Source organism: Haemaphysalis longicornis, unplaced genomic scaffold, assembly GCF_048455015.1.
Source record: "Haemaphysalis longicornis isolate Haplotype H1 unplaced genomic scaffold, Haemaphysalis longicornis Haplotype H1 scaffold_7, whole genome shotgun sequence".
Classification (NCBI taxonomy): domain Eukaryota; kingdom Metazoa; phylum Arthropoda; class Arachnida; order Ixodida; family Ixodidae; genus Haemaphysalis; species Haemaphysalis longicornis.
In genome coordinates, this window is record NW_027526422.1 from 27,547,504 (window position 1) to 27,570,055 (window position 22,552).

General features: G+C 47.5%; 1 protein-coding gene across 1 annotated transcript in view; it reads left to right on the forward strand.

Moving 5' to 3' along the window:
- Mtor (serine/threonine-protein kinase Tor) overlaps positions 1–21,874 on the forward strand; it is a 72,872-nt gene extending 50,998 nt beyond the window's left edge. Inside the window, exons 41-54 of the mRNA XM_077676415.1 lie at positions 457–762; positions 1,801–1,935; positions 3,811–3,989; positions 4,877–5,008; positions 6,826–6,973; positions 7,090–7,212; positions 10,082–10,164; positions 11,102–11,249; positions 12,139–12,274; positions 12,850–12,918; positions 17,405–17,479; positions 17,861–17,938; positions 19,759–19,864; positions 21,667–21,874. Of these exons, the coding sequence (XP_077532541.1) occupies positions 457–762; positions 1,801–1,935; positions 3,811–3,989; positions 4,877–5,008; positions 6,826–6,973; positions 7,090–7,212; positions 10,082–10,164; positions 11,102–11,249; positions 12,139–12,274; positions 12,850–12,918; positions 17,405–17,479; positions 17,861–17,938; positions 19,759–19,864; positions 21,667–21,682 (1,734 nt within the window). The 3' untranslated portion in view covers positions 21,683–21,874. The remainder of the gene's footprint in view (positions 1–456; positions 763–1,800; positions 1,936–3,810; positions 3,990–4,876; positions 5,009–6,825; positions 6,974–7,089; positions 7,213–10,081; positions 10,165–11,101; positions 11,250–12,138; positions 12,275–12,849; positions 12,919–17,404; positions 17,480–17,860; positions 17,939–19,758; positions 19,865–21,666) is intronic.
- The last annotated feature ends 678 nt before the right edge of the window (positions 21,875–22,552 follow it).

Consider the following 22,552-nt stretch of genomic DNA (forward strand, 5'->3'; position numbering starts at 1 on the left):
AGCACTGAACAAATATGATTTCGACGATTTATCTATTCACTCTACATCTTGCAGTACTCTCTAGAATATGTTTTTACAACATGGCATGGTTTGATGTAATTGGTTTAAACAATTATTTTATTGTGCTTCGTTTTGTCTTTCATTTTGTTGTTGTTGGCTTGCTTTTTGTATTTTGTATTTTTGTCCCTGCCTCATCCCTGCTTATTGCGTTGTGGGGGGGTGGGAGCTCCGTCAAGCCGCGAGTACAGCGGCTTTTTTCCCGCATCCTCAGCCATTGTACTTGACTGAAATAAACAACTTCAACTTCAATGCCTGCGGTGGCAGTGCATTGTACATTAACTGGCAGATCCTAGTTACTGCGGCTTTGTGCCGACACCAGTGTCGGCTTCACACACCACATTCATGACAGCAGTAGCCGCACGTGCCGTAACTCAAGCCATGATTGCCACTTGCCAGGCCCTGATCTACCCGCTGACGGTGGCCTCCAAGTCGGCGCTGCCCGCCCGCAGCCGGGCGGCGGTGCGCGCCCTGGGCGTGATGCGGGAGCACAGCGCCCGGCTGGTGAACCAGGCGGTCACAGTGAGCGAGGAGCTCATCCGGGTGGCCATCCTGTGGCACGAGCTGTGGCACGAGGGCCTGGAGGAGGCCTCGCGGCTCTACTTTGGCGAGCGCAACGTCAAGGGCATGTTCGCCACCCTCGAGCCCCTGCACGCCATGATGGAGCGCGGGCCGCAGACGCTGCGCGAGACCTCCTTCCACCAGGTAAGCAGTGGGCACCGCGCTTACGCTGCCCTTATCTGATAAGCAACGGCCTTCGGTGTGGCGAACACGAGCTGGGGTGGAGGGGGGGAAGATCTCGCTTGCGTTTTTATCACATCCTGTTTCATCCGTTCAGAGTGCTAAGAAACTTAGATGTGCTCCCTCAGAACACAAACACAAAAAAGTTAAAGCCGTGCTCGCGGTTTGTAAGACCTAGGGTGCTTTGATGGACGCGCGTGAATTGAGTCACCCTAGTAAGACTGTGCAGCAGCTTGTAAACCATGCAGTAGCGTCTGATGTGGAAAAAAAAAAAGACGAAATAAGCACCGCACCACTACTTTTAGGAGGCCTTTGTTTGAGAGATGATAAACAAAGAATGATTGAAAGGTAGATTGCGATTTGGTTGGATTCGCGCATGTTTTGTGCAGTACCACTTATAGTGCGGATTTTTGCGGCTCTTGCAACATACATTATAAGTGGTCTACACTGTACTTCAGAAAGATTACTCACATTGAGGAGTCCTCCTTCCTAAACGGCGGCCAGCAGCCCTTGGGCCCTGACGGCGTTTTCAGCCAACTGGACGGCCCAGAGTTGGTCTTTTGGATCATAGCTGAGCAGCACGGTCTCCCACTGCTTGTCATTTGCGATTTTACGGCCTTCTTGGGTCGCCTGAGGACAAGCCCACAGTATATGTGACAGGTCCGCCCGGTCCTTACATAGTGCGCACATGCCTGAATATTGCCCAGGGTAGTAGTGACTGTATGCCACGGGATTTGGATACGTATTCGTTTGGAGGAGACGCCAGACCACCGACTGCTTTTGTTTAGGGATGGATGAGTGGTAGGATAACGGGCCCGTTCGAATCTGTAATGATTAGTAATTTCCCTGTATGCGGTCTCTTCCCGACCTCAGCAGAGGCTGCTCGGTGGCTTGGCATGCGAGTCCTCGAGCCGTGTTGTGAGCTGCCTCGTTGCCCTTTTGCCCTTTTCATATTTGCACCATCCGTGTACAGCTTTCTCTCTTTCCCTTCTTTCCCTCTAGGCCTATGGCAGAGACTTGGCAGAGGCCCTGGAGTGGTGCAAGAAGTACCAGCGCTCGCTGAACGTCAAGGACTTGACCCAGGCTTGGGACCTCTACTACCACGTCTTTCGGCGCATCTCCAAGCAGCTGCCCCAGGTGAAATGTTGTTGCGGCGTAATGCTGTGATGCATGTCACGTCAACGAAATTCGGCTACGACGAAGTATTTTAAGTGCAGAGGCTCGCCTTGTCGTAGTAGCTCGCTCGCTGGACACAAGTAGAGCCCCACGGCGTGTTATCGTAGCGGAGTCCTGTTGTAGTGGCGTGCCACAGACGCTTCAAAAACCAAGCGGTTGCTTAGTCATAACCGTTGAAAACTTGTGAACCGCTGGCACTTGTCATACTCTCCCCGTTGTTTAGCGCAAAGGAAACTGCAAGTACATTTCAGGCAAAATCTGTGTATATAACCGGCAGCGCCCACGTTCATTTAGTTAGGAATGCTCATTGGATTGGTGTTTACGATAGTCAGCAAAAAAAAGTGGCAGTGCAGCGCCGGCACGTGCGGGAAGAAAAGCAAGCACAAAAAGAACAGCACTCCCGCTGTCGCAGTTTCAGGCAGTTGGCGCGCGAGCACAGCGAAGGCGGGAAATTTGAATTTCATTGGGTGGTAGAAGTGAGCTGATAACGGCACTACAGCCCATCATGGCAAACCACTGCTCTGTGCTTCCGACAGCTTTCACATCGAGTGAAATGGCTGTAATTTTTTTATTCTCCTCCAGTCACATGTAAGAGTTGGTGCGAAAAGATTTCCTTCTCAGCAAACTTTTTTTTGCACTGTTGTTGTTGGACAGAATTTGCTACAAAGTCACAACATCATACATTTGTAAATACGTGTCCAAGTCATCATGGTAATATTGTTACTGTTCTTTTTTTTATTTTTTTGTAGTCGTGTGTAGCCACTGCTGTTCAGTGCTTCATGGTTTGGTGGCAACGATAATCCCCTTAACATCAGTGTGTAAAAGGGCTCCCTTGCTGTCAAGTCACAACCAAGTCAAATTGAGATGAAGCTGCATCCCCCCAGTGGCATCGTTTCCATGGGTGGCTCTGTTTGTGCAAAAGTAGCCTGCCTAGTTAGTAAGCATGATGCTGTCACATGAGAAGTGGAAATGTGGATGTAAGACACTTTTGCAAGGGCGCACCTGAGGGCAGTGAGTGCTCTTCAACGAAAGATCACTGAGTGCCAATCACTTTTTGGCACTAGGAAAAACCAGCCTGCACTGCGTGAGTATTTGGAACTTTCACATTTTATATCAAGTTGTTCGAGAAAGTCACAACCATGGAACAACAATTCTTTACATGCCCTCTGTGAATTTCATCGTAGTTGCAGGGTTCAACTCCATGTGCTAGTGGTAAATGACTGGCTGCTGTTGCATGCCCAAGGCTGGCAGGCGCTTGGCTTCCAAAATGTCTGATGCTTATCCTTTCTTTCTTCCAATTGCATAATCTCTTGTTCAAGACATAAACTAAAGAGAAATATGCTTCAGTAAAATGTGCTGTTGGGCTAGTTGGTGCATTATGAATTATGAAAATTGTGCTAACTGGACTTGCAGAGGAAGAAAGACGAACAATGCGCAACTCAAAACTATCAAAACTATTTATGTGCAGGAAAAGCAGGCGCCTTAATTAAATAGGCTTCTACATCAGATAAAGCCATAAAAGTAGATAGTAAAAGCGATAACAACACCACAATACTAAGCGTCCGCCTACCGCATGCTGTCTAAAAAAATGGAATTTATTTATGTTATGTAGAAGCCTATTTAAGGCACCTGATTTTCCTGCAAATAAATAGTTGTGAGTTGCGCATTGTTCGTCTTCCTTCCTCTGTATGTCCAGTGGGCGCAATTTTCGTAATTCAACTAAAGAGAAGTAGCTGTGATGGCTACAAAAGCAGATAGCTGATTTTTGCCGCTCAGGAAGAGGGTGTGTCTCAGTACGACAACACGTACCTCTCCTGTTCTCTCTCCCCCCCTCAGCTGACCTCGCTGGAGCTGCAGTATGTGTCGCCCAAGCTGCTCATGTGTCGCGACTTTGAGCTGGCCGTGCCCGGCAGCTACAACCCGAACCAGCCGGTGATCCGCATCGCCCGCATCGAGAGCTCTCTGCAGGTCATCACCAGCAAGCAGAGGCCCCGCAAGCTGTGCATCAAGGGCAAGTGGGGTTCCTCACCCGCCCTCTCTGATATTGGGACAGTGCTGGCAGTGAGAAGGAACGGGCTTTGCTGCAACCCTTGTTGCAAGTGTGCTGGTTTTAAGGGCAGAGCATTTTAGGAACTCGCCTTGTCTTTGTAGCTCGCTCGCTGGACCCAAGCAGAGCCGCACGGCGTTCTGTCGTAGCGGCTGTCGTCGCAGTGTAACTCAGAGGCTTCAAAAGCCAAGCGGTTTATATGGTCATAAGCGTTTGAAACTCATGAACCGCTACCGCTTGTCATACATTTCCCCATTGTTTAGTGCAAAGAAAACTGCAGGTACATTTGAGGCAAAATGTACGTTTAATTAACCAGCAGCGCCCGCGTTCATTTAGTTAGGAACGCTGGTTGGGTTGCTTTTTACGATAGTAAGCGAAAAAAAGTGGCAGTGCAATGCCGGCACGTGCCAGAGGAAAAGCAAGCACAAAAAGAACAGAACTCCCGCTGGCCCAGTTTCAGTCAGGGGGCGTGCGAGCACTGCAAAGGTGGGAAATTTGAATTGCATTGGACAAACCTCTGTTTCATTCATCAAGAGAGGAGTGAGACAGGGCGGCGAAGATCGTGATAGGTAGTAGCAGTGAGCGGATAATGGCGCTACAGCCCATTATGGCGAATCACTGCTCTGCACTTCCGGCAGCGTTCACATTGAGTGGAACAGCTTTAATTTTTAGCATAGTATTTTTTATTGTGCATTTGTATTAAAAGGGTGTGGAGGACAGCTTTGTTGTAATTTGTGATTAATGATTTGTCAATGGAATGCTCTGCCGCAAGAAAAAAAAAAAATCATGTGAAGGGCTGCAAATTTTATTGTGTGGACACTTGATCTTTCCTCCGCTATGCTGCACTGCAGGGAGCAATGGCAAGGACTACATGTTCCTGTTGAAGGGACATGAGGACCTGAGGCAGGACGAGAGGGTCATGCAGCTCTTTGGGCTCGTCAACACTCTGCTGGTCAATGACCCCGAAACGTCACGAAGGAATCTGACGTGAGTGTTTCGCATCTATGTCTGTGAAGGGTGTGTCGTAATTTCATAATGCCTGCGTTTGTAAAGATGGTCCGAAGGGGATTAAAGTTGGGTACGGTTTTGACAAAATGGTTCAAGCGAAAAGGTGCTCACATCGCGTAGTAAATGCAAGCTTGCAACCTTAGTGTGCATTTGCGTAGCTAGTGGCCAGGTTGCATCGTACAGTCAAACCCGGTTATATCGAACTCTCAAAAAAACGCCCATCAGTTCGGTATAGAGGATAGTTCGATATAAGCAAGCTAAGGAATTGGATGTCATAAAAGCGCATAGCAATGATAGAAAGGCTTTATTGATGAAACTGCCCCAGTTTCGCACGAAATAGACCTGTATCTTCTGCTTCAACAACCTTGCTGTCCGGGACAGGACGCACTTCTCCACATTGTCTAAAAAGGTGGAGCATCTGAGGCTGCAACCTTTTACATTTGCGAAAAAGCCGGGCTAGTGCGAGTGTGCCAATCACTTCAGAGGTTGTGGGCAAAGGATCGTCATTGCTTTCCTCGTTGCGCACGGTGCGTGTCGGCAATGTAGTCTTCCAAACTCTCCCAAGGTCGCGACACCATCGTCCACACTCACAAACTCGCCGACCATTGATCCAGCAATGGTGTTGGGAATTTCTAATAGCTCGCTCCGCACTTCAGCAACATCGGCGCTGGCTTCGTTGTACTCCTCAGGACTTTCAAAGTCATCATTGGCATGCACGAGCCTTCAGATTTGATGCAATTTCGGGCAGCTCCTTTAGTGACATCTGCCCAGAACCTACTTTGAGAAGGTGTCCTCGGGAATCTCGTGCATCGTGGGGACGTCCGACTTCTCACCAAGTTTGACTCGATTTACGATTGCCAGCTTCACTGCGAAAGGCAAATTCTGCCGCTTTGCACTAGCTAGAGCCACTAAATAAGCCTTTATTTGGTGACACTAACACTAGCCACCACAGCTACCCTTCGGAAGGAAGCCTACGAAGTGTGAACTATGCAAATGCAACGAACGAAAAAAAAAAAAAAAAGACTATGGTGGGTGGGCCAGGATTATTTTTCATAAGGGGGGGTGTGACGGCTTTCCCTACACAACGCAGTGGTGCCATCACAGTAGGGAGAGCGAGGGGAAGGAAGAGAAAGCTGCCCGCTGTTCATGAGCGGCCGGGCTAAACCACTTTGAGAGGTGTGCCAGAGTAATACTATTTCCTCCACCCAGAGGGAAAGCCAACTTGGGGGGGAAAGGGGGGGGGGCACTTTTGCGTTATTTGGGGTTCGATATATCAGCAATCGCTGATATTTTTGTTCGACGTAAGAGCACTTTTTGTGATATATTCTTATCGTAAATGTACTGTGTCCAGAAATAGTTCGATACAAAGGATAATTTGACGTAAACAGGTTTGATAAAGTCGGGTTCAACGGTACTACATTTTGTGTTTCGAAGTCCATTTCCCTTTTTCTTGCTGTAATGGTAAACGGGAAGCTTTAGCAGTGCAGTGAAAATGCAATTTTTTTTTCTTCTGCTTGCTGCAAATTGTAATGAGATTTTAGCATATAAATTTTTGACAGGGTTAAGCCACTTAATGAGATGCGGACTGGTGTTTAGCGCGGAGAGTTGTAGAGTGCTTTTGTGGCCTGCGCAGATGTAGTAGTTTACCAATTTGCCGTCGCCCAACTACTAATGTGTAACATATAAAGTGGTCTTTTTCATGCAGCAAACACAATCTCTTCATCGTGTTTCTGTACACGATACAGTTCGTGCGTGTGAGAACTCTATTTCTTTCTTGTTTCCCTCCATCTCCCAAGGATCCAGCGGTACTCCGTCATACCGCTGTCGACAAACAGTGGGCTCATTGGCTGGGTGCCCCACTGCGACACTCTGCACACGCTCATTCGAGATTACAGGGACAAGAAGAAAATCCTGCTCAACATCGAGCACCGCATCATGCTGAGGGTAAGGAGCAACAACAGCAGCAGCAGCAGCAGGTTATGCACATGCTGGTTGCATTGCTTAAATTTGTGTGCTTCCTTTAGAGACTCGTAGTAACTCGTCTCCTTTTGTACGAGCAGATGGCTCCAGACTACGACCACCTGACCCTGATGCAGAAGGTGGAGGTCTTCGAGCACGCCCTCGAACACACCAATGGCGACGACTTGGCCAAGCTGCTGTGGCTCAAGAGCCCCAGCTCGGAGGTCAGTGCTGAATTGCACTCTCAGTGCTGACTGGCATGCATGACTCCACTGCACGGCCAATTCCAATTCCAATTCCATGTTCCCCCCCTTCCCCGTCAGAAAAAAAAAAAGAAAAAAAAATGTGGGGAACAAGACCTGCTCCAGCTAGGCTATGGCAGGTTTAAAGCCAATATAAAATAAACAAATAGGGCGAAAAGCCAAACAAACATTTTTAAGAAAAACCAATTTGATGACTAAAAAAAAAATACCCCGACGTACGTAACAGCAGGACAACCAAGCAAAGTTTAAAAGACTAACTAAGCGCGAAGGAACATCAAACAAAGCATAGGGAAGAATGTTCTCAAGTCAGTTCGGCACAAAAGATCGCACAACGTAGCAGTTCCACTCTCAAGTGTGTACAGCACCCTCAAAGAAAGCCCGAGTCAGCGCTGAGGCGGCATTATCAACTCTCACAGACACCAGGTCACACGCTGTAGCACAAGGACCTTGGGCACACAATATCGCGGAGGTGCAGTCCATGGGTGGCACGTATCTAGGTGTTAGTTCTACTAAAAAGGCGGCAAGCGGGGGTGAAGGTGTAAAAGAAACACCGAGAGAAAACAAAAAAAAAAAATCACTGAACACACGTAAGCGTCACACCTCGGGCATAGATCGGGAAATAAAATCGGTGAGGTCCATGAGAATCTTCACGGCTGTTGAACTGTCCAAAAGGTGACGAAGCTGTGGTGGCTGTAACGGTGAATTCGACAGCCGACGAAGTCTCTGAATATAGCTGGCCGTTTTCGGGCATTCTGTTAAATAGTGCCCAACCGAAGTGGCAGGCGCACCGCAGAAGCACTGACAGTTTGGCGTGAGTTGTAGACGGTGAAAGTAATGAGGAAATCGACCGTGTCCAGTTATCAGGTGAGCTAGCTTCTTGGAAGGCGGGAAATAGGAAGGAAGGTCCAATACACTGGGAGTCCATCGATATAATTCAGTGTCGCAATTGTTAGTACTCCACGTCTCCTGCCATACCAAGCGACCGACCTTCATCAGCAAAGAACGCACTCTGGTTCTCGACCACCTTCCACGTACCTCCTCTCCTCTTGTGGCAGCACTGCGGGCGACAGTATCCGCAAGCTCATTCCCCCACACACCAGAGTGAGCTGGCACGTGGTATATAGATACAGGCAGTAAATTTGAGAGCAGGGAAATATTCTCTTTTAGGCGATGAATGGTAGCGGACTGATTAAATGGATTATTGAGAGCCAATAAAAGCGAAAGACTGTCTGAGTAGATACTGACGGGGCAGGAAGGTCTGTCGTCCAAGAGAAACAGTACGAGTTGTTGCATGGCAATCACCTCGGCATCAAAGGAGGTGGTTGGACACGCCAGACGGAACCTCCTCACCGCATACACATGGTCTGCCCCATTCAAAATAACAAAGGCTGCTCCTGATGCAGTCGACGTGTGTGATCCGTCTGTGAAGGCGTGCAGAGTGGAGAAGTACAGCCTGCGGTTTGCTTCCGTTCTGGTGAGACGGTCGTAACGGACACGAAGTCGTCGCGCAGGGTGTGTGTCGACCTTGATGGGCAGGTCAACATCAGAAGGATCGAACGATGCCGTGTTGAAGGTCACTGGTTGCTGGTGATGAAACAATAGAAACATGCGCACTGTGATGTCTAGGTGGATGTGAAGCGGAAGCGCATCGGCAAGGACTTCTAGGGCGGCGGTCCGTGTGGTAGTATACGCCCCGGTGACGGCGAATAATGAAGATCTTAGCAGCGAGTGTACGCGGGCTTTCAGTAGATGGTGTTGGTTGATGTGCCACCATGCAGGCGCTGCGTATGAGACTGCTGGAAGGACCACAAGGTGATGTAACTGACGGAGATGAGATCGACTGACTATGGTATGCATGCGGGCAAATCTTGTGAGCGAAACTGCCATCTTTTCAACTGTGAATTTCAAGTGGTTTGTGTGCGCCACGAATGTGAGGTGACTGTCGAAAATCACTCCGAGGAGTTTCATTTCCGTCACCTGCTTGATAACTGCGCCGTTGAGCTTGATGGTTGGTTTCCTAATAGCCCCGCGGTCACCTTTGGAGACAAGAAGGCAGGAGCATTTAGCGGGGTTCAACTTTAATTTTGCGGCTCCGGCCCAAGCAGTTATCCTAGAGAGGGCTACGTCAGCAGTCGCCTCCAATTGTCGACGCGTACGACCATGAATAATGATCACGGTGTCATCCGCATACGCTTGGATGTATGCATCTTGAGGCATGGGCAGGCAAAGCATATCATACACATATGCGTTCCACAAAAGTGGGCTGATAGGAGAGCCCTGAGGAGAGCCTTTTGAAGTGGCATGGGTAGTGCTTCCTGAAAATGTGTGAAAGGACACGGTGCGACCCTTTAGAAACGATTCCAGGAGCTGGTAGATGTTGCGGGGGCAATGATGAGATCGGAAAAAATATAATAATCGGGGATGCCAGATGCTATCAAATGCGCCTGTAAAGTCTAGTGAGATTACGAGTGAAAGTCCCCCACTGTCTTTATGCTGCTGCAGTCGATTGCGTAAAGCAAATAAGGCAGACGTCGTGCTTTGACCGGTAGTGAAACCATATTGCTGCGGATGAAGTAAGCGAGATCGTTGTAGGAAATAATATAAGCGGCCATTTAACATTCTTTCCAAAAGCTTGCCAATCATAGATGTCATGCATATTGTCCGGTACGAAGAAGGTGCAGTGGGTGAGCGTCCTGGTTTTAACAGAAAGGTGACACGTGCTTGTTTCCAGTGGGGGGGAAAGTGACCGTTCTCGCGAACGGTCACTTTCCCCCCCACTGCAGCCATGTAATGATGGATGCATCTCTGCGCACTTTTACCGCTGCCTCAGGTGTGGTTTGATCGGCGCACCAACTACACGAGGTCCCTGGCCGTCATGTCCATGGTTGGCTACGTGCTGGGACTGGGGGACAGGTAAGTGGCAGCTTATCGAGTTCCCTTCAGTATGTCCTAACTGTAACATGCTTAAGTTATAGGTTGTGTTCACTGGTGTGGCACGCATGTGGGCAAACGTGTGTACACCGTCATTGCTTACGTCTGGCTCCGCGAGATCGCGGTACTTGTGTGTGCTAAGCACACAATGTGTGTTTGATACCAAACGCAAAAATAATACCTCGACTGCAATGTGAGTGCGGTCAATAACACCTCTTGACAGCACTGTTGAGAAATAGGTTGAAACGAAGCAGGAGACGTGTTCCAGTGTTTTTTTTTTCTTTTCTGCAAGGTGTGGGAGCAGTGGCACAAGCTGCACTACGTCCAAGAGAAGAAATTCACCGCTACACTTTTCAGTGAATACTATCCATAGCACCACATTTTAACTCGCCGTTTGGTGATTGTGACATTTGGATCATACAGTGGTCTCATCCAGCCCAAGAGTGTTTACATAAAGCGCAGAGAGCCTGGCAAGCTGGAAAAGGCAGCAAAACGTGAACTTTGTCGGCCTTTTGGAGGAGCTGCTGTGGGCAGTTAACTTAGCGAAATAACAGAACAGTTCAGGTTTTGCTTTTGTTTTTACTAGTACTAATGTATGATAATAGCTTTTTAGTGATAACCACACACTAGATTGAATCTCAAAGTTTCATACACAAATTGATATACCTACGCAGCTGATTTTTATTTGAGCCGACTGCTGCACCTGCATGTCAACATCCTGTATAGTGAAGCCATTCCCCTCCACAACCTTCTTTGTTATCACCACACACGTGTCCCTGCATGTATTTGTGCTGTTTGCACTTCCAGGACGGAGTGTTGTTCTCTGTTTGTTCCTTCTCTTAGTGATATCTTTGATTGCTCGTTGATTGCCCCTCAATCTTACGCGCGCTCTCTCTACACCGGCTTGTGCTGGTGGCAGGCACCCTTCGAACCTGATGCTGGACCGTCTGAGTGGCAAGATCCTGCACATTGACTTTGGGGACTGCTTCGAGGTGGCCATGACCCGGGAGAAGTTCCCCGAGAAGATCCCCTTCCGCCTCACACGCATGCTCATCAACGCCATGGAGGTAAGCACAGGGAGAGAGGGGACTGTAGTGCGACTCTGAAACAACCTCACAGCCCGTTTGCCCGTGCAGTAGTACAATGCGAGTCGGTTTTCTAAATGGCCATTGTAGCTGCCTACAGCCATTGCCCCTGCACGGCTTGCAGCTTTTGTGATCTGCTGGTTGGAAGAAAAAAAAGCTGACCTTACCGTGGAAAATTTGTTGGATGCGTGCGTGAAATGCAGAAGTGAACGTTTTGCGCGGGCAAGGAAACAAGATTGCATTTGTAGCACGCTGCGGTTGTATTCTATTCATTCTTGGTCTACCCCTATGTTGGTATGGGTTGGAAGCAATTTTCTTGACGCTAAATATCGCATGCAGTGGGTAACTGTTAAGCACAACAGGAACAGAATAGCTTATCGTAGAGTACACTGCAGGCGTACGGCATGCATAGTTGTTCAATTCATAGATGCTGATTGACGTGTTATGTGTCAGTGCCAAGCAGGTTGCTGCTTCGCAGTGACAGCCCCACAGGTACCTGGTTGTCTAACTAGCTACCAAGTGGCACTGTGAACAGTGAGCTTAACCAGGGCCTTCCTCCATTTGCGCACCACTTTTTGCAAACTTGGTACCCGACATTATGCAACCTGTGAGTCTGATTGCTTCGAGTGTCCCAAGTGTGGGAGTGCTTGCGAACACGTGGGGCATGAAAAAAGTTTACAAGGACTCCATTGAATTGACCTACTTGCCCACAAAGACTTGAGCTACTTGCTCTGCCATTGATAGTGGTGTCTTAATTGGCAGGATGTTTCAACGGGCTAATTGCCAGCTTCCCAAGTGATGTAGCAGTGTGCATAAAGATAACCTAGCTTGGGCCAGTCTGTGCTTGAGGTTGCGGGGTTAACCTGCGCAGGTGACGGGCATTGAGGGCACCTACCGCATGACCTGTTCCAAGGTGATGAAGGTGCTGCGTGGGAACAAGGACAGCCTCATGGCCGTCCTCGAGGCCTTTGTCTACGACCCACTGCTCAACTGGAGGCTCATGGACGGTGAGCACATCACCTGTGTGTTACCAAGAGATGGTGACCGATTGTCATGGTCCAGGACATTTCTTCTTTCCCTCTCTTACTTTGATGCTTTATGACCTAGGGGCATTTTACGTAGGACCTACAAATGGAGACAGGGCAGTGTGTGTTGTTGTAGGCAGTATGGTTGTGTATGCCGTTTTCTGGTGAGGCAGATTGTTTTCATCAGAAAAAAAAAACGGTTTGTGCCAAAACTTTAAAAAAGGAACATGGAAGCCGAACACAAAGAGTGGTCAGGAGCAAGCAAGAATCCTGTTTTACTTTGCTGGAGGAAGATTTGTTTTGCGTTTTGTCGATTAACAAACCTCACTTGCATGGGTTCTTGTATGTTCCGATGTGTTCATTCTTTACCATCTGCTTGTGAGCATGCTGTTCTGTATTCTGACAAACGGTGATATCTGACCTGGGTGGCTTTTATTCATTTGTTTGTTTTCACCCCGTGTGCCTGTGCTGTCCCAGCACCATCCTTTGCTTCCTTGTAATTTTGTGAGAAAGGAACTCACACGCATTATGTTATTCCATTCTGCATCCCTTTCTAGCACAACCAAAGGTGAAGCACTCCAAAGCAACAAGAGGTGGATCGGCCCCCTGCAGTCACGACCAAGGAGGTAATGCACTAGATGGATGTGTCCGTGGTGATAGGAAGGGATAATACAGCTGCTTACGTGTCATTTAGTGGTGTGACATTAAAGGGGCACTGACACAAAATTTTGAAGGCGAGATAACTTCGGAGATAGATTGGTGGGAACACATATACATCATCTGCAAAATATCAGCGGTGAATACAGCCTAGAACACATTTAAAATCACTTTTGAAGTGTGCGAAACGCAACCGAGCGGCCAGCAGAGGACCACGCGCAAGTGTAAATAAACAACATCCAAACACGTCACGAGTTTGTGTTTGCCGCTTCCGCACTGCCGGCTCGCCGCTCCAATCGGAGGGCCGGAGGGCGGAGCTTCTGCTCTCGAGAACGAACGACCCGATCGTTGGCGGCGGAGGCGCCGTGATTTCGTCAGCTCATCGGGCAGCTGGCCGCGACCAAAGTTCTACAGCGATTCCAGGCACTCTGTTTCTATTATTGTTTATTACCATTGGATGCGGAAACGCGCCGGAGGCACGAAAAGCCCACTGAGCAAGCCGCACGGTCGCTGTGCAGGTGGCGGCCACGGCCGCGAAGTGGCCCACGCCGGCGCAGGTAGCTCGAGTGATAGCTTGTTACCGCTGCACGAAATTGTCCCCAAGTCCCGACCATGGTGGCTTACATGAGAAAGGAGTTAATGATGCCATGGCGGGTTGCATTAAAAATTGTCATCTGCACCGCTTACGAGAGCGGCACTCGAATATCCGCCGCAGTGCTAAGCCGAACACATCTGTAGGCGGACCTGTAGGCAGACCGGCCGGCTGCTCCCAGCGCGCGTCTTGCCACCCACCGTCTCGAGCGTCGCGCGTCGTTCGTTAGCCGCGGTAGCATTTGCACTCGCAGCGCCTGCGTCACATCCACGGTCGCTTTTTAATTAGGCGCCTCACGAGATCAGTACGGGGGGGGGCATTCGCAGAAACTGCCGTCGATGCGGATTCGACAGTGCTACGGCGGCTCTGCTCTGTAACTGTGATATCCCTCCGACGGTCACGTGGTCAGCTTTGTTCACACAAAATCCACAAAATCCATCGTTTCGCGGCACTCGCTGAAACCGAAACTGCGACTGGCCGCATTGAAAATGCCTCTAATTAAACAACCGTCGCACGCTGAAGCAAATGAGGTTTCTACAGGTTATAAGTAGGTCACTAGCTACTTATCGCAACAAAAAAAACAAGATGCAAAATTTTTGTGTCAGTGCCCCTTTAAGTGATGGTGATGCTGTTTTTCTTTTTTTTTTATCATCATAATCATTATCTTAACGTGCTTTCGAAATGGCACCCTTTATCATCTGGTGCCCTATTCTCGACTTCTTAAATTCACAGTGAATTCGCCATGTTTTTTGCGTAAGCAAAACGTAAGCAATCAGTGACGTGATGCACATATAGCTATGACGGCATGCAGTGTACTTTGACACTTATTTCGTAAAGATCACAACCAAAGTATCAAATATTGTGCATAAAAAATATAAAAACACTTGGCATGTAATATAAAAATTAAGATGGCATCTGAGGCTGGCAAGAAAAACACCTTTTTTCAGGTTAAAATTAGCCCCAACACCATAAGGCGATCAAGTAACTTTGATCCAAAAGCAAGGGATAGGCAGGTATTGACCTAAAGAACGTGACACAATCTTTTTTATCGTATCTATTTATTTCTTTCAATCAAGTAGCATAGTTGAGCTCTCTGCTTGAATGCAAGCTTTGTTGTGTTATCACCTTTTTGGCCGTCACCGAAACCACACTATCGTCTGCTGCTATGTTACAGTTTTATGGCGTGATCGCAGAAAAAGACGTCCGTGACCATCGGTTGTGTGATGCGGCAAGGACAGCGAAATGCTACACCTGATAGCGGCGGGGCGTACCAATGCCGCCGATTCACTCATTCGTCAAGCTCGAACTCAATCAGTGCAGTAATGAATGAAATAGATAGATTTCTAGGGGTGTGCGAATATTCGAAACTTCGAATATTCGATTCGAATTTCTTGGTATTCGATTCGATTCGAACGACACTTTTATTGTTCGAAATATTCGAACCACCCAAAACTTAAAAAAAAAAAAAAAGAAAATTCAGAGCGTGTTTGTATCGGTGTTTATTTACAGTGGACTCTCGATGATACGATTCTGGGGGTGCGAATTTCTGGATGATACGAATTTCCGAAAAGTCCCGGCTAAATCGCATCGTTTGCAATGGGAAAAATTTCGGCTGTTACGAACGGACCTGCGCGGCCCGGCGAAAGATACGAACGAGCCGGCGAGGCACCCGACTGCCGAACGAGCAAGTGACGGCTCTCGCTCCCCTGTTTGTCACTCTTTCTACAGAAACGGCCGGGCTGTTGTTTTCTGCTCGCGAAAACGCTCTGCGCACGCCCAACGCGCTGACACCGCCGCGAAACCACCCCCACGCTGCGCGCGGCGCGGCCGGCGGCGTCAACATGGCGTCGGCTCCAGCCGCGAAGTGGCGCGGGCGCTCGTGCGACCGCTTCTAACCGCTCTTTAAAATGCGGCTCAAGGGAGACACGAAGTTGCTTGTGCGGTAAAGGAGCTGATGATGCATGCGAAAACGGTACTATAAAAGATCATCCGCGCCGCTAGTGAAAGCGCCCATAAAATATTTGCCGTGGTGCTAAGCCTAACCATCTCCGGAGGAGCCAAGCCGGCTGTCTCGATCTCGTCGCAAGTCTCTTCCATTCTGCCGCGCGCGTCGTGCGTCATTTTCTGACCGAGGTAGGCGCTACCGCGGGCGCGAAATCGTCGATGCGGGCGTGAAAATACAGCGCTCGCAGAGCCGAGGCGAGCGAATCGCGTGGAAAAACGCACCATATGCGGTTCACGCTTGACTGTTGCGGCGTGTGGCGAGCTTGGGCACAGCGAGTGAGGAGACGAGCGCGAAGCTTTACGCAGCTTTACGTGCTCCAGAAAGGACTGCTTTGCGACATGGGGGTTAAAAAAAGCAGAAAAAATCACGAATTTTTCACGCGAAAGTAAGAAAAGAAATAAACGAAAACTTTTTTCAGCGCTCAATTTTTTGTTCTGTGTTGGTTCATACGAATTTCGGATGATACGAATATTTTTCGCAGTCCCGCGAGATTAGTATCATCAAGATTTTACTGTATCAGCGCGCGGCAATGTGCACGGGCTCGGGCATGCCAGCTACTTCAAGTGAGCGGCTGTTTTCGGTATCTGGTAAAGTGATGACGAGCAGGAGGTTGTCACTGCTCCCCGAACATGTCAAGCAGTTAAACTTTCTCCATGTTAACATTTAAGTGAGTGCAGACCTTAACCTGTTGAGTGCAATGGTATTGTGTAATTCCTAATTTTACTTTGTGTGATTTGTTGTGCAATAAAGTTGCAGTTTTTGTGTCTCTAGATGGTGAAAACATTAATTTTACAAAAAACAATAAGTATTCGTATTCGAAAAATATTCGATTCGATTCGAACTTTGTTTTTATTATTCGAATTCGCTTCGAAATTAAAAAATTGATATTCGCACACCCCTATATATTTCTTTATTTTTCTCTTGAAACAGTCGAAGCTAATATTTCTTTAGCTAGAAAACAGTTTTCAACCACGCATCATGCGAAACTGTGCCTGTTCATGGGGTTTTCACAGCATCGAAGGTCGGTGAAATTTTTCGCCCTATTTCACAGCAGCGGCAGCCACCGTTTGCAAGCTGTTACGTAGCAGCAACACGCCACTTTTACGCAGGCTGAAACTGCCAATGTGTGACGTAAGCGTTCCCGCCAACTGTTTAAATTACGTCACGTCTTCTCAACCAATCATGGAGAGGGCATGACATACAAGCCTTATGGTTGAATAGCAAAGACAGGCCTACGTTGTCATGCCCGCTGCATTTCGTCTAATTTTTCATTTTCGGGCAAGAACTATGCGCGTTCAGTAGAGAGAAATAAGGCAAACTTTAGAACTGCTGCCAGTAAACGTCATGAAACGTCAAAGTCGTGAAACAAAAGCACACACAACCGCTTTGTCAACCGGAAGCACGTGACCAAAAATGAAAGCCAATCAGTCAAAGCTTCTGGCGAATTCACAATTCACAATGAATTTACAGCGTCAAGAATAGGGCCCCTGTATCACTGCTATTCTTAAAGACATTAATTATGGCAGTCAAGCCCAATTGCAAAGTGGGTGAATTGGAAGGTACCCTTGATTTCACATGTGATGTTGTGAGGGAGAGCGTTGGTAGCTTTCCCATTTGATGAAGTATAGTATATGAACTGACAGAGACTATTTTAAAAAATCGTTTGCAAAAAGTGTGCTCCAAACCATCCATTCAATCAATCGACTGCATTGAATTGCCACCCTAAATTGTGTTTCTGGGTTCATCTGGTCCCAGAGCTGGCATTTAAGATGCCAGTGATTCCTGAGTGCGCGTGATGCCAGCGATTCCCAAGTACCAGTGGTTCCTAAGTGCGGGAATCTTCTTTGCATCATTTCAGATATCCTAGAGGCAGTGGACATCGGCTCCCAACCAACTGCCAAGAAAGCTGTTGACACAGTCTCTGGAATCGGAGGTAGGCCATACACTGATCGCAGATCTCCTACCCAGCATACAACGTGTTGCTGCGAAGCTGGTTTAATGAGTTGAAGTCTGTTAGAAAAGTGTGAAATACAAGCAGCAGTCTCCGCTTTCATGGGGGTCTTTGAAATGATGTCACTTAGTCACATGGAAGGATGGATATCTAGATGTCACAATAGAAACACACTAGAGCTCATTGGCTCGTTTGTCATTTCTTTGTTGAAGAGACAGTCTTACCTGGTTAAACCACCATCGAGTGTGGTTCTGCTTCACCTTTTGTTCAGCTTCATTGTGCACCAGGCTCTTGTTTAATAATTTTTTAGATGTACTGCTGAACCAGGTAAACTTCCCTGACTGCTGTGCTTGTTTCTTGCAGACAGTGAAGGTGCGCAGCCCGAGGCTTTGAACAAAAAGGCCCTTGCCATCATCAACAGGGTGCGAGACAAGCTCACAGGTTTGTTCAGCCTTTTACGTGTCCTCTGTTCTGTCAGAAAACAGCGGACGTTTTTTTTTGTTTTTATGCTCAGTTATCGGTTATGCCCACTTGTCAGCACAAGATCTTCTTTCCCACTCACATCAAGCTCTTTTGGATTGAGGAAGCATTCACGTTTTTGTTTTAGACTTTAGCAACCTACATAGTGCGAAAATTTGCGCTGTGGTGAAACAAAGTTTATTTTGTCTATATTATATGCAACTGCTGCACATTTGTCTGTATTAGACTTTTGGGCTTTCACTACCACTTATGTCAGCTGGAAACAAAGGTGAAAAATGTCAATTGTGGAAGCATTGTTTAAAGGAGCTATGCAGACAAAATACAAGTTTGTTTTATTCGAAAGATTTAGTGTTTTATAGTGCCCCCAGCGCTTGTCCGGCAGCAAATGATGCTTTATTCACTGAGAAATTAGACATTTTAAGCCAAAATTTCAATTCCTCCGCTAAATCATGTGTTTTCATGACGTCGACAATGACGTATCCAGAGCAGGGCCTTAAAACTAAAGATAGCCTGCTGACCAGGGCTGTTACCATCTCACAGATGGCCGTTTGGTTATCTGGTTTATCGCCCACTTTCAGAGAGGGCGCTGCAATATTGTTGAAGTGCCAGTGTTCGTGCTTTGCTTCTGGCCGGACTCCTATACCTGCTGTATTTTAATTAGGGTTCATACTAATCGTTTCCTAAAACGCAAGCTATGACTCGTCAAACATGGTCATGTAAGTGACCGTGCTGCTTATGTCAGTTGGTCAGTGTTGTGTCAGACGAGTCTAATGTGTGCCACGGCTGTGTTGGGCAGTGTCAGCCGGCAAAGTGCCTCACTAACTGCTTCGGTGTTTACGTGTTCGTGACTTTGATTGTTAACCCCACAATTCATGCTGCTATAAAACAATGTGCCCTAAATTTAAGCACAAATAGCCTGTTTGGCAAGCTTGTAAGCCCTGCCTAATTTGCATTTGCTTTTGCCGGCCTCAGCCAATCGCAGAGCTGGCACATATGACATCATAGGTTCTGTTGCGGGAAATGAGCTAGTCCCCTTTTTGATGACCATTCCCCTTTTTAGATGCGACTGCATCTCATTCACTCGCCGTGCGAGCTGCGCTCTCCGCCGCTCACCCCCTCTCCTCTCTGATGCCCCTCTCTCGCGAGGGGCATTGGATTGGATTCGAATAGATTGGCTTGGCTTGGATTGGATTGGATTAAAGTGGATTGTGTTGGATTGTGTTGCGTCATAGCCGCGGCAGACACACTGGCGCCAGCGCATGTGCAGTACTCTCTCTCTCCGCGGTCTCCTCTCCTTCGGGTGTGCTGCGCATATAACCGGTGTGCTGCTCTCTGGCGGCCTTTCGGTCGACGGTTGCTCTCCGCTTGCGCTTGAACCCCCCTCAGCGTCGCATCACACCAGGGTTCCCGCGAGGGGAGGTGGGCGTAATTTTTTTCCCAATTATGTTGCTTATTTGAGCAAACTTTACATTAAAAGTGGTCTCAGTATAATTCTAACGAGGCAATCTTTCAAATGAACTAAAATTGTGTTTTGTCTGCATGGCCCCTTCAATAAGACAATGTTCACCGATCCTACTATTCTCAGGGAAACGATGTGCAAAATTTGAGTCTTTCTGGACTGACCATGAAAGCTTGTTGAAGTCGTTAACCTCTGCATCATCCATTTGGAAACTTGTAAAGGACTGCAGGAAAAGTTAAAATGCGCTTTTGTGCTAGCTTACTCGAAAGGGGTGGTTTAATATTGAGGTCACCCTTCTCTCGCATGTGCTGCTGCCTTTCAGGGAGAGATTTCGCGCCCGACGAGACGCTTGATGTTCCTGAACAAGTGGAGCTTTTGATAAAGCAAGCCACATCACACGAAAACCTGTGCCAGTGTTACATAGGATGGTAAGTACGCCATACCTCGCCTCACTGCCAACCTGAAATCATCTTGGTGTGGTTGCAATGCTGCATTGTGAAAGTGAGGTTTCAGTGAGAACAGTGAAGTTGCTTTCAGACTGGGTGCAAATTTGAATTGCCTACTCACCCAACTGTAAAAAAAAAAAAAAAACTTAATTCAGAACTGATTAATGGCTCATTCAAATTTTACGTACTATACAGTAAAAGCTTGTTAATTCGAACTTGAAGGGGACCATAAAATTGTTCGAATTAAGCGGTGCTGCTTTATACGATGGCTCGTACGGAATGAAATCCCTGCATTGGACGAGGCAGAAATTAGCATAGGTGCCCTTCCAATCTTCCATGCTGCTTTCTGCGTTGCCTCGTCCTGTTATTCATTTTACATATCTTCCTGGTCCTGTGCCCCGCCATAGCTAAGCCCCACTACGTTTTGAAAACGAATGGTGCTTACACTCTAGGGTGAAGTAAATGTGAGCACAGATAAGCAAAACTCTGAATTTGAGAACGCAGTGCGTCTAGCTCCTAAGCTTTACTGGAATATTTTATTTTAATGGGTGCGATGGTGGGGAGAGCCAGTGGATTCGTCAATCACCCTCGAAATTTGGGGGATGAGAATGGGAGGGATATTAAGTTATGTTCCTTGCTGTTTGAGACTGCGTATTAAGAGCATCTGCAGAGCTTGAAAAAGTTCAAGATGGCATGGCTTTTGTCAAGCTCCCTCAGTATTACTATGGGTGGGGGCAAACTTGTCCACTTGTAATGGGTGGAGCCGTTCCAAAGAGATTTTCCTCGAGGTCATTTTTCGACATGTATCCTAAGAAGCAGACATTTAGCGTGTGAAAACAGTAGTGAAACGTTAGTACACGTGCTCCTTTGCACCCTTGAAAACGCCTTGGCAGGGCCTTGAAAGGCCTTGATTATCCTTGAATTCTTGTCCCTGAATCCTGTACAAACCCTGCCTTCCTCATGCTTCATTTGTTTTTGAGCACAAGCCAACGCTTTGACTGAAGAACTCAGACCGACCGTGGACTGTACCGCCCAACTCTGTCGTTAATAAGTGAAATGAATCTCATCAGCGCTGCAGTTTTGACTGTGTGCACTGATTTGTAAACTCTTCTGGAGCTCAAAACTGGGCAGCACTAGCGACATGTGTAGTGTACTTGCATTGCGGGGGCGCAGTATACTGAAAGAGGAGCGTGCACACATGCTCGCTTACGTCAGCAAACTGGCTAACCGAATGGATTGCAGAAACGACCTAGAGGCTTGGTTGCATCAGCCTCATTGGGGCGTACACTTTGCAAACCACTTGCTTTGTTTGTTTTGGCAGCTTTTGCTGCTCCAGCTTCTTAAAAATCCTATTAGAAAAATGAAGTGGCGAGTTGCCGAAGGCTGTCAACGAGGACGCCATGTTTTTTTCAGAAGAACCTTTGATGCCCATGGCAAGAGCCACAACCAAAAAAAATAGAAAAATCTAAAAAATAATGCTCTGTTTCATATATCCTAGCTAGTAATTTGTTGGTATTATTAATCCAAGGCTCAAATATAAGAACTGTATCTTTTTAGAATTGCTTAGGTTCCAGCCAGCCAACTATTTTTGTTGAACTACTTCCAGGTGTGCAGCGAAACGGTGTGGTTCGGCTTTCTAGCCTTGACTGCATTGCCACAGACAGTTGTCTCCGAGCTTAGTGCTTCAGGAGGCATTAGCACCTCTTTTTCTGTTTTGTGGAAAAATCAGTGGGCTCAAGCTTCAAGCACCCATTCTTAATTGCCTGTTTGGTGTGCCATTTCAGGTGCCCGTTTTGGTGAGAAAAGATGGTGTTGGAGTCGCAAGCAGCTGACTAGAGCAGAATGAAAAGTGTTGGACGCTAGAAGTGGAAATCCCTTGTTTTGGAGGGACATACTGTTGTACATCTTTGTGCAGGACTTGTAAATTTTTCTTTCCCCCTTGTGTGGAACTTGTAGAATATGCACGCAAAGTTATAAAGTGCGCCTTGTTAATTGTGTGTGAGCATCATTCATTTTGTGTCCAGTGCTGCACAAGTGTTGAACTTGTTGTGTGGTGTGTGCACTTGTCTGTGGTTCTTTTACTCAGTTGTAAAATTAGGTCTGTTGGTTCTACCAAATTTAGAGTCTTTGTCAATTCAATTTTCTGCTTAAGGACACTGAAGTGATATGTAACCATTGCGGGATTACTAGCGCAAATTGTAGTCCGGAGTCTTCGGGCCATGTTTCGACCACTCTGGGCGCGTTTACGCGATTTTATTTGGTAGAAAAATTAATTCGAAAATGCTGTCCTCCTCTCTTTAAACTCGCCCATTTTCTGTGGCGTTTTTGTGTGACGTCGGGAGGAGCCGAGCTCCCAATTGGCAGCGCTAGTGCACGGCTCCCCGGCCTTCAGACAGAGTCAGTCGGCCCAGCGTTTCGTCTGCCGGCCGCCGACGGGTCGTCGCAATTCGTTCGCTCAGTTGAAACGAAGCTAGGACACGTTTGTGAATGGAAGAATGTGCCTTTCTTTACTTGGTTAGTTTGTACACTGTATCTAGCTCCAAGTCAAGGTCGCTTCACACAAGCGCTGCACAAGCGCACATGCGACGCTTCACTGACTGGTACGCCAGTAGGAAAATAGAAGGCCTCTTGAAGGCGGGAGAAGAGTCAGCGAAGTCAATGTAGGTACTA